Source organism: Seriola lalandi, unplaced genomic scaffold (assembly GCF_002814215.2).
Source record: "Seriola lalandi dorsalis isolate HSWRI2012SDOR001 ecotype SW California unplaced genomic scaffold, Sedor1 jcf7180002055008, whole genome shotgun sequence".
Classification (NCBI taxonomy): domain Eukaryota; kingdom Metazoa; phylum Chordata; class Actinopteri; order Carangiformes; family Carangidae; genus Seriola; species Seriola lalandi.
The window spans coordinates 3,860,193-3,872,570 of record NW_019525551.1 but is presented as its reverse complement, the minus strand read 5'-3'; the positions used below and the strand labels follow the sequence as shown (position 1 = coordinate 3,872,570).

Below are 12,378 nucleotides of genomic sequence, written 5' to 3'. Positions count from 1 at the left end.
ATTACATTGGTTTAGCAAGAAAATTACAAAGAAAAAAAACTGTGAATCATTTAAGGATCATGATGCAACGGGTGCAGCATGCAGCCTCTCACAAAAATAAAAAAAATCCATCAGTCTGTCTCTGAATTCTTGATTATGAACTCCAATATAGTTGAAATGAAATGGAAATTTTTTAACTTCTCTTGGCTTAAAATTGTCATATTTAAAGAGGTTATTCACAAATTTCAGTATCTGCCTTTGAAACACTATTTGTAAATTTAATCATAAAATGTAAACTATACTTCACATCCTCATATTCCCATATTTGTGTAATAATCAAACATTAAAAGGCTGTTGAATCTGGGCCAAAAAGAAGCTAAAAGCCAGATGATTTCTTTGAATTTAAAAAACTATATTTGCAAACTTTACCACTGCGCAATTTTTACTTCAGCAATATTTCTTCATGAATCTGTATTAAGTGAACGTTAAAATGTTAAAGAACAGCATTTCATTCATCAATATTTCTGACTAAGCAAATGATAATAATAGTGTTCCTATCATTCTTGGTGATCTCCAAATGGTTTACATCATGTTTCATTCTGTAGTTATATTTTAACAGAGGGGCAGTTTACCATAATCCTACCATTTTATGAACATCATTATAGTCACGCTGCTGTAAAGTCATTAGAGGGGAGAGTAGGTATCACAGGTGAAATCCATTTGCAGCTCTTAACCCTTTCAGTTACCAAAGCTCTCTGTATCTAAATCAACCCCTCTGTCTTTGTACTTGGAAAGTGGAATAATTTTACAAATGTCTTAAAGACAGCCTTTGCTTTACACATTGAAACAGCCGGCATTAGCACCTTGTAAGAGATATACAGTGGATGAAAAAGGTGATTGGATCTCAGCCTGTTATCCAATTTCAAACTCTTGGACTTTCATATAAAATAGCTAGATTAGACACTATAACATTTTAAATGTTAGTTTATCACTTTCCTCACAGTCTTTTTTTCTTCTACATGCTGACCCACACAATTTCCTTTTCATGTTGTTCAAACCAGTTCAGAATAACTGCGGACGATGGTTCGGCAGACGATAGTTCGGATTAAAGACCGCTAATGTTGCTCTGTGTCTCCTGGATTTATAAACAGGAAACTGTTGGCCAACACATTTGCCATATCAACCTTGTAAAGTCTTATGTTAATGCTGTGCTTTAAGCTTGTTCTGATGCCTCCGAGTGGCTAAAATATTAGTTATCACATCTTTGAATAGGTGCAGACTAAAATTGCTGAATGTTAAAGTGTGGTATTGAACAAGACTGTTGTGGAACTTATACTTTTTATACACTACTACTGTGGCTAAAGAGGTAGAATAGGTCATCCACTATTCAGAAGGTCAGTGGTTCTATTCCCGGCTACTCCAGTCCACATGTCAGTGTCCCTGGGCAAGATACTGAACACCAAATATCCCCCAATGTAACAATGGTGTGTGAAAGTGTATGTAAAAGTATTTTATGTGTACAAAACTGTGTGACTTATAGTGTAAAGTGCTTTCACTGGTCAATAGAACTAGTGCAGTCCATTTACCATTTAAAATAACGGGCAAATCTGTGATAAAATTGTGTAATTTCTTCAAACCCACTCTTCCACAGCCTCATACATATTTTTCTGTATCAAAAGACCTTATTGTGTATTATTGCTAACTTACACTGACAAAAATATGACATTACTTTACAGATTATTCATGCTGTACACCATAAAAACTGAATTGCTCTCACTTGCAAAGGAATCGGAGCTCTGATAAACCATTTTATCATGTTTATTGTGGAGTATTTCCAAAAAGTCCCAATGACTCCCTGTTGATGTTATTACCATCCCACTTTGTGTTATACCTCATTTGTGAAACCAGAATAACAGATTGTCTACCTATATTGACAGCATAGTAACCCAAAGCCTTACATATATGTCTTTTGCTGTAGTGACAGTGAGGAACACACCGGGGTCAGCTGCAGTTCACTGTCCTTTTGAGGCCTTATGTGACAATAAAATACACGTACTATGTGCAACATTTCCTAAGTTGTGAGAGAGATGTGGAAATGATAAATGTGCTATAAAGCCAACAATGCACAGGTACAGATATGGGCAGTTGTTAAAGGTTTATCTCACATGACTCAAACTCTCCTTTGAGATAGCCTGTATTATTGAAAGCCTGGTGAGTACAAAATGTCCAACACTTCAGAGGGGTTTTAATAGTTTTATAAGTTATTGATAAGAAAATTTGATATTATGTTGGAGTTTATAATAGAATCCAGTAAGCGAGCAAGAATAGACAGGTTTTTACAACAGAAGGTCTATAAAAATATCACCTTTATCTCTGGCCTTGTGTTTATCTCTGTAATATTCTGATAAAAGTCTACAGCATGACTTTGTTTGTCAGGTGAAAGGGAAGGCGATAGAGTTCATTGATTGTTCATTGAGGTTTGGAAATACAAATGTCATTCAAATGCAGTGTAGGTGGTCAATTGCAAAGGATAAGGCTGGCATTATTCCATACTCAAGGTCCATTTACTTACTATTTTTAGAGCTTCCCTTGCTCAATGGCTAGTTTATTTATTTGTTCCATGACAAGTGAGCAACTCCTTCCACCGAGGAAGACCATGTGATATAAAGCTCATTAAAATGCTAGTAAAAAGAGCATAAATGAAGACAGTATCACATGGTCTTTATGAGTGGATTGAGTTATAGAGATAAAGATTGTGTGATGTAGTTCTTCTGAAAAATCCAGGAGGAGTTGTTATTGTTTTGTCTTTCTTTCTCCAAAGTCAATAAATTAACTTTGATCCATAGCTTTTATGCCAATATAGAGGAAAGGTTAAGGATTGGTGTGGTCACATGGTTTCATTTCACTAAATGATCCAATATTTCATTCAAAATCAAGATTAGAGAAAAAGTCTAAAACTTGACAATTTATGTAGCTACTTTGATTTTTCATGTAGGACTTTTACCTGTAATGGAGTATTTTTATATTGATGTGTTGATATTATAACTTGAGTAATGGGTTCTTCCAATACTGTTGTCTTGCCATTCAGATTCATATCCTTTAATCTGTATAATATATATCTCAGTATAGCAGCTATCATACCATTATTATTTAGCATTAGCTTTATGGCTATTTAGCTAGCTACAAATGAAACACCTACACACAAAATGGCATTTTAGTGTTAACATTTGACTACAGACCTTTGTATTGGGCCTTGTTTTCCTCCTCCTAGTTTCCACCTTGCACACCTGAAGGATTGACTCAATCTCTTGATCCATTCTAGCATTGGGCTGATTGATGCACAATTGCAGATTAAAGTGCACTGAGGAGCAGCAGTATTTATTCCATCATGCTCAACTTGTGACTGAAAGTTTTTTTTTATTGCTGTGATTAAAAGGCCGTTTTTGTTGATAACCATGATGTTACCATTATGTCAATTATGTCATTATGCATATTCTCGCTCTTGTGGGACCACCCGCCCTTACCAACCGCTTGTGTCGCCTCTGCCACTAGCCAGCTCAGTTTGTAACCATGGCAGCCAGTTTCAGAAAACGGAAACTTTTCTGACAGACTGTAATGATGCGTTTAAGTACATTTAAAACTGTTCAGATCTGCTTACCAAAATTCAGAGCAAGCTACTGGGGTGAACTTATTTTCACGTTTGTGATATGGTCTGTACTTCTTGATAATCTTTTCTATTGTCTAATGTAATTTCACTAAAACGTTAAAATACTTTATATGCAAATAATTTGTTATGAGTACAGTTTTCTAAGTTATGACTTTGCACCCCTTTAACAAACCACTGTATCACTATTGAAGCACCATGCACTTTAAGTCTAACCACTGAGACAAAGATGAGAAATCTTATCTCTTAAACTTCCTTTGAAGTTGCGAAAAGGAAGACAACTTGTTGCCTAGTGTCATATATAGGTTAACTGTATATCCCTTCTATATTATATTGTGCCTGTGCTGGTTACGACTCTCATGTAATATTTTTTCCGACAAACATGAAAGCAACATGCTGCCTCTCTGGTCACCATAGCAACAGGACGCCACACGGCAGGAAAAACACAATTTGTCGTTCATGACTCTTCGCCAGTCTGTTTTCTTTAACCCAAATACATCGATATTTTCGAGCAGGTGAACCGCAGTATCTGCTGACAGAACTACAAACAACAGGCTGATACTGAAAGCTAGTTTAGCTGGGTCGAAAATGCCTTTGTTAGTGACAGACTACTCATGGACACAGACCGACACGACGGTTTACATACATGTGCCTTTAAAAGGAGCGAAAGTTGGGAAAGTGGACATTGTATCTACAGACGAATACCTCAAGGTAAAGTTAGCTAACAACAGAACACGCTGTGTGTCCATTCTTACTGGATCTTGGTGTCCCACAACACAACATCTTTTTAATAGATAAAGCTATCGTTATATATCCTGTTCTCTTCGTTTAGCTGTACCACATACAATTTTACATTTCAATAACATTCAATGCAACTGACCAATCACATCGCTGTACAATATACAATTTAAATGTAAGATTCTCTATACAGTACCTATGAACTGATCTCCCCTTTCTTTTCTGCACAGGTGCATTACCCACCGTATCTGTTTGAAGCCTTCCTGCTGAAACCTGTTGATGAGGACAGAAGTTCAGCAAAGGTTGGAAACGGAGTTGCTGTCATCACTTTGCCAAAGAGAACCAACAAAATATGGGAAAATCTGATGATAACCACAAGTAAGGGCATCTAGTTGATTTTCTGATCTTTGAATGACTCTGGGGTCACACAGTGATCAATGAATACTGCAATATCAATGATATAAATAAATACATTGAAACCAATCATTATTATTATTAGTAGTAATGTCTTTATTATTATTTCACAGCGTATAAAACAGCAGCTTATTAAAACATTGCTCTTATAGAAAAAAAGTAAGAGAACTTTATCCTACCCTCATAATCTCAAAATTGTATTTCGAAGGTGTTTTACCTTATGGAAGAATGAATTCAACAACCAAAATCTATGTAATTATTAGTGGCTGGGAAATTATGCTCTTCAAGATTTTCAACAATTATTTAATCTACTTATCTTAAGGGCTAATAAATGAACAGTTATTATCAGCTGCCACTGAACATATTGGATCACCTGATGTGCTCTATCATCAAGTGGCACTTGTATTTTAAGAACTGGGGGGGTTGGATTATGATTGAACATAATTGTGCTGTTGCCGGTAGTGACTTCAGTGCTTCAGTGATTTGTAAGTGATGATCATTATCATATTTACTTATGGACAAGGCAGCATTATTTATGTAGTTTTCGTCTTCTTCCTCTTTGCTCCAACTATTCAGTTGAAAACACACTGGCTCCCCTGCAGCTATGATCTGGCCCTGTGTGGCATGTGTCTTAAGCTAAACCCATGATAAACACATGGACAGAAAACATTCAGCTCTGTAAGACAGCCATGCTGGCCAGTATGGGTTTTTTATATATAAAAACATAAAAAACATATACATGAGTGTTACGAAGATCAAATTTAGGGTTAATGGTTTAGGACTTATGAATGATTTATAAATAATTAATCACTTGTTTGTTTTTCTGAATAAGCTGAAAATTGTCAAAATGGCCCATCACAATCTTTTTGTTCATTTTTACCAGCAATCTAAGACAAGTGCTTGGTATTATATCTCGATAAATGGTTTAAATGATTTATTATATTGATCATTCATTGATAATTGGGTAATCCTTTAAATTGACTAATTGCTTGAACAATAATAAACTTAGGTCCCTAATCAGACCTGATTGAAAATGAGGTCAACATGGACAGACCCAAAAAGAGAGAGAACAGAGCAATGGCAGCAGCATGATGCTCCGCCAATTACCAGCTGGAGTGACGATGTCATAGTTCACTCTGTCCGTCAGCTTAAAAAAAACACTTTTCCCCTGTGATGATGATGATCAGACATGATAGAGAAACTGTAGTCACCTGTATTTAACACCGGTTCTATGAGTACATGTGCAGCCCTCTAATGGACTTCGCTATTGGTTTAGCTGCTCTGCCTTGGCAACAGGGACAGATCTTTGCACTTACCATAAAATCATGAGGCAGCATTCACACGCTATGAGGCACCAGCCCAGTTCAGCTCCCATTTGAACACACATGCATCCAGGTAAGTACTACTTCTATGTTGTGTGTTACACCTAACGGGCATCACTCTTGTTAACCCCCTGAAAGGAAGGCTGTTAGGGATGTGATGTAGTCAAATGTGGGTCTGAATCTGTACAACTAGCAACTACTGACTGGGTGAAAGAGGTTAAGTGGTCATTAAGCCATTGAGTACCAGCTCTCTAGGGGTTTCACAGCCTAACTGTTCGCTCCACCCACTACAGGGGTGCAACCTACTGCCTCATAGCTGAAAGAAATTGTATCTATTATCTAATGATCTAATGATATCTAATGACCTTGCTGAGCCACAAGGAGCATCCTGGGCTACCGGTCTGTGGCAGATGAGTCGGTCAGACCTCCTGAGGTTTGCTGTGTGGTCAACGCAACAGAAGGGACACAAGAAGGGTTAAAATGACAGGTTGCTCAGTTCAACCAGGCTGTGACTTTTTCTTTCAAAGAAATGGCCAATTTCAGATCTCAGACACATCTGAGAGGGAGTCTGTGCATCAGTTTCCAAAACTCCAGGTGATTAAGTGCTCTTGATGGGATGAGATTGAACAGTTCTTACCACAGTACTCATCACATCACCCCTCAGGCCAGCTTCACAGTGCATTTTCAGTTACAGTTGCTGCTGCTTACTCCATTTTTTTCAAAGTATACACAGGGGCAGATGTGCTGCAGTAAGGAAGGGGAGGGCGGCTGCGGCTGTGTTGAATGCACATGTGCCGTTGCCACAGAAAGTACACTGGCGGAAGTGATAGACGAGCTGATTTAAGAGGAAAGCTTCTCTGTTTGATTATCTGTGGCCAGATAATCAAACTCTGAAGCTGATATTCCAGGAACCATAAACAACATTTATGATACTGATTAAGAAAACTTGTTAAATTAATTGGCAACTGCTCACTGTCTCACCCCACCTTAAATTCCTCTAACACAATATCTCCTGTGGAAGATTGGCTTCTCTGATTGTATCTGACTTTTCACTTTCTTTATACTAACACATCTGAGACTAACAAAAACTTGGATAGAAACAGCAATCTAGAGTGGTAGTGACACCTAGTGTTCATAATAGGAACTAGAACTACATTTTAACAGTAAACAGGCCAAATATAATTGTAATTTTAAAGTAACTCACAGGCTACACAGATGGAGATGTCAGGCTGCACATAGATAAGACACCCATATGTCCTGCTGCAAAGTTGTTAAACAGAAATCACCCAACTCTCAGCACAGAAGGGAAGACTGGTTCTAAGACATTTTTTTTTATGTCTACTTTACTCAAATTATCAAATATACATTATATAACTATAGATACAATTAATCTAACTTTATGAATCACTGTGTTTTAGATGACAAAGAAAAAAAGAAGGAGATCAGAGAAAGAGCTCTGTTGAAATACCAGGAAAAAGTTTCTTCAGAGTCCAGATCCAAGGCAGAGAAACAGCGCACAGAGAAAAAATATGCACTGGAGACAATGATGAAGGTAAAATCCTGTGAGACCACAATCTACTCATACATCACATCAGCAGGTAAACTGCTCCGCAAAGTGTAAGAATTTATATAAAACGTGTTTTGCTTGATTTCAGCTTGAAAAGGAGGAGAGAGAAAGTGTCCAGAAAATGAAGGACGCCGAGCGAGAGAAAACCACAGCAGAGCTGGACGCATGGCAACTGAGACAGAAACAACAAGCAGAGGAAGAAGAGCAAGTAAAACTCCACACACAGCGAGATAATCAAAACAACCTGAAAGCCGTAACACAGAAGCAAGAAAAAAGATGTTCGGATGGAAGAAATGTCAAACTGGGTTTGTAACTTCCTGTCTGATCAAATTTGCTCCTTCTATTGTGATTGCACTATGAATCTCGATTTCAGTTGGAGTGATAATTTTTAGAAATGATGATGATGTGATTTTTGTTAGGGCTTGTACCAAACAAACATGTTCTCTGATGTCTGGAGAATATGATTTGTAGGCTGGAACGACTGTCGCACCACAACGCTTCACAAAATGTTGTGACACATTTTATCTTTATCAAAACAATTACAGCTCCTTTAATCTTTTTGCAGCTCCTGCGAATTGGATATTGCCTAGTCATATTGCGATTCCAATCATATTTCAATTAATTGTGCAGCCCTATTCTCTACTCATTGTTGGTTATGGTATGTCAGTGAACATATTCCTGTGTTTAGATCGAAGAGGCAGTGAAGCAAAGTGCAAGAAAAAACCGGCGGACCTGCCAGCTCCGAGACCTGCTGGAAACATTCAAGTTACATTTACCCCTCGGGTTTTCCCAACAGCCCTCAGGGAATCAAGAGTGCAGGAGGAGGAAGAAGTGAGTCGTCAGTCTCTTTTTCTGTCACCTGCAGATTTTTCCCTTGTTGTTGTACAGCAGTGAGCAAAAAGTGGTAAAACCCCTAAGGAGGAATCTTTAGCAGGAAGTACTCAAAACCTGCAGCACAGTCTCACTCACAGTCGCCCTGTTGGCTCTAAAAAGATCAGCATCACCCTCTGGGAGTCACCCCAAGAGGATGAGAGACACAAGTAATACACAAGTAATGCTGTTGTATAAATACATTTTTGCCACTAATACTAACCTCAGCTCAAGTGTGATACAATCTTCAAAAAGTTCACCGGTGTTAATTTAAAATAGACATCTTGTTGTGTCACTGGGAAAAGTGCACGTGACTAGATTCCGTTTAGCTGCTTCAGTTTCAGGGTCCTGGTAACGTGTGTGCTGCCTCACTGTCACACTGTCGTGGTTTGCTTGGACATTTGAATAGAGCAGAGACATTTTTATTATTAGCATTGCTACCATTAGTAACACTTTTCAGTGCTTTTCCTACTAAAACAAATGAAATGTCTGCACTGAACAAAAAATCTATATCTTAATCTCTAAAATCTTATCTAATGAGTGGAATTCGGTGCAACCCGATTGTGAGACTACTAAAGGCCTAACTAAATATATTTGTGTTTATGTTATTTTTTGCACTTTTTCAACAGTTGCAGTAAAACAGAAAAACACCTATAATTTAGTTCCATGAATTACAAGGACTGAAACATAATAGTTCATTATTAATGCAGATTGTTGATAACTGAATGTCATTTACAGAATCTCTGATGACCTCTTTAAAGCCACATGTGCTCAGTGATGCAGTGCAAGAGACTAAATAGAGGCATTAATGGCATCATTTCATTAATTTCACAGAGAATGATTACTTTGTTTTCCAAATGAAAACAGACTTCCATATGAATTACATTATGAATGTGTGTAATTTAGGTTTATTCACCATCATATCTGTGCACCACTAAAGCTGCATTCAGAACAACTTGAGCCCTGTGTAATACAGACACTCATTTCTAAAGTATGTCACCCCTGGAATACTCAACCTTATGGGCGTAACAAATGCATACAGAAAAACATATGCCAGTTTCAAGCAGAATCTGTCCCCTGTGAAAATCAATCAATAAATCAGGCCTGATGATCACAGATTTTTTTTTTTTTGAGCTAAATAAAAATGGTCTCTGTGCACAGAGACTCTTTTATGGGTCTAACGAAGAAATGATATGAAAATAACATTGTTGGTATCAAAGTTTTATCTACAGCTTAAACACATCATGTGCTTTGTGAGCACGGTCACACTAAGTTTGTACTTTATATGTTTAAATCAACCAGTGGCTCCACAAACAAGCTGAAGCCAGACGTGCAGTTAATCCAGATGTTGAAGAGCTGAAGGACCTGACGGAGGAGAATAGGAACCCTGACTGGTTAAAGGACAAAGGAGAGTAAGTGAAGTCTTGTCTCAAATCTATTTAACAGTGTTAATTTTTTTCTGACCCATGAAGTCACTAACCTGACTCTTTCAGCAAGTGTTTTGCGACTGCGGACTACCTGAGTGCAGTCAACGCCTACAACCTGGCTATCAGGCTCAACAGAAAGATCCCAGCTCTGTACTCAAACAGGGCGGCATGTCACCTGAAGTTAAGAAATCTTCACAAGGCTGTTGAGGATTCCTCTCAGGTCTGTACTGTCTGTGTGTTTTTACATTATCTGTGTCCATCACAATTTGTGTCTGCTCACTGCATTTTCAAAATGAAACTTATACGTGTTTTAAACTTCATTTAATATGATTTTCAGAAGTGACATGTGACAAGGTGCAGAGGTTAGCACTGTCACCCACAGCAAGATGGTTCTGGGTTTGAATCCTGGTTTTCTGTGTGGAGTTTGTATGTTCTCCCTGTGCTTCTGTGGGTTACTCTGACTTCCTGCCACAATTCAAAGACATGCAGGTTAGGTTTAGGTTTATATGTGACACTAAACTGTCTGTAGGTGTGAATGTGAACGTGATTGGTTGTTTGTCTCTATATGTCAGCTCTGTGATAAACTGGTGACCTGTTCAGGGTGCACCCCACCCTCGCCCAGCTGGGACTGGTTAGGGCCCCCCTGTGACCCTCAAAGGACAAGTGAAATAGCTAATGGATGGATGAATGGACATGCCTGACTTCCTGAGTAGAAAATCTCACCTGCAGGCACTTCTGATTGTATTTTTCCTAGATGAAAACAGGACATGCACAGAGCTATAATCAAACTTAGAGAAGTGAAGCAGGAGTGTAGTGATGTCACTTCCTGTCAGCACCCCTGAACTGCTTACAGTGTTTTCGAGGGAGCTGAATGTCCAGTGCACTGTGTAGGTTTTGGTATTGGGACACTATGGTGAATTCCTGTTTCCCTGACTAGTACAGTTCCTACTGTAGTAGAGGCAAATCAGAGTCTCTCTATTTCAGGCTGTAGTTAATGTGCACATTAGTGAACAGACCAGAAGTCACCCAGAATACCCAAACATCTCCACACAGTACCATGTTTTTTCAGTTTGTTTCAGTTTCTCCTGTATTACCACGTCTGACATGAGCTCAGCACACTTCAGGTTGTGAGTTAGGCTGATATCGAAGCTGTATTAATCTGTTATAATGCTTTTATGTAAAGTAGGAGGAAACATAAAGTTGGTCCACGTTTCTCTGCAGGCCCTTGATCTGCTGACTCCACCAGTTGCTGCTAATGCAGCTGCCAGAGCCAGAGCCCACGTCCGCCGAGGATCTGCTTTCTGCCAGCTACAGCTCTATGCAGAAGGTCAGCCAGTTTGTCTGTTTGCTTTGGTACACTGTTACTATTCAAGTTGAGATTTCACATTTTGTTTTTAGTGGTAATCTCACACTTTGTGTTGTTAAAATATAATGGTAGAGTAACAATACATCACTGCAGCATGTTGGTCAGGATGATGACTTAATGGCTGAACAGGTGACTACATCCACCTGCTCTGTGTTGTCAGCTGATGTGTTTGTGTCATGTTTTCTCAGGGCTACAAGACTACCAAGCTGCTCTGAAGATTGACTGTCACAATGAAGCACTGCTGGCAGACACACAGAGGATACGAGACATTATTCAAGGCACTGCAGCTCACCCTGATACACAGTGAGGCACGGAAATATACACTGTACATATCATGTATAGCTTCTTATTGTTTGAGTTGTTTGTCTGTTACAAAATGATTTAATAAATGATAACAGAGAACCAAAGGCGGCTGCATATCAGTAACAATACAGTCAAATACTATGTGAAATCCCTGCCGCAGTCAGTGTGAGACAGACCTGCTTCGAGTGCAAGGGAGACGTGACACTATCTGTGTGTAGAGCGCCCTCATGTGGTCAAATGTTTCACCTGCTAAAATCAGCTGTTTCAGTGTCAGTGCGTTCATTAATACACAGTTACTAAAATAAAAAATAGTCTACGTCAGTCTTTTAAAATTGCTGGCCTTAGTAGTGTTTTTTGTTCACATGAACATACATGAGGACTAGTTCAAACTTTTATCAGTGTATTTTCTGTCTGTTGAAAATATCTTGATAAGGTGGTAATTTAGTACATGTTTACAGGTTTGTAATTTAAAAATATTTGAGGGAGTGAATAAGGTGACAATAACCTTAGACTGTCTCCGATCCTTCTGCCAAAGAATCTCCATCTTAGAAAAGAAGGATGTAGCTCTGGCTTCAGCAATCAGCCAGGTCACTTTGGAACCTTGGCTGATGAAAATTCCTGCCTCGGCTAAAATCCTTGATACTTTTCCTTGCTCAAAGGACCCATCAGTGTTCGTTGCTGAGGGACAGAAGAACACAGATCTAGACACAGTTTGTGGTGTGATCATC

The 12,378-nt window shown here is 38.5% G+C and overlaps 1 protein-coding gene across 1 annotated transcript; it reads left to right on the top strand.

Moving 5' to 3' along the window:
* The first annotated feature begins 4,093 nt into the window (after window positions 1–4,093).
* dnaaf4 (dynein axonemal assembly factor 4) lies at window positions 4,094–11,754 on the top strand. The gene is made up of 9 exons (XM_023397365.1): window positions 4,094–4,354; window positions 4,612–4,759; window positions 7,536–7,669; window positions 7,773–7,989; window positions 8,373–8,515; window positions 9,857–9,966; window positions 10,048–10,201; window positions 11,203–11,308; window positions 11,536–11,754. Exons 1-9 carry the CDS (start codon window positions 4,232–4,234, stop codon window positions 11,652–11,654), a joined length of 1,254 nt encoding a protein of 417 aa, XP_023253133.1. The 5' UTR covers window positions 4,094–4,231; the 3' UTR covers window positions 11,655–11,754.
* Window positions 11,755–12,378: the final 624 nt, after the last annotated feature.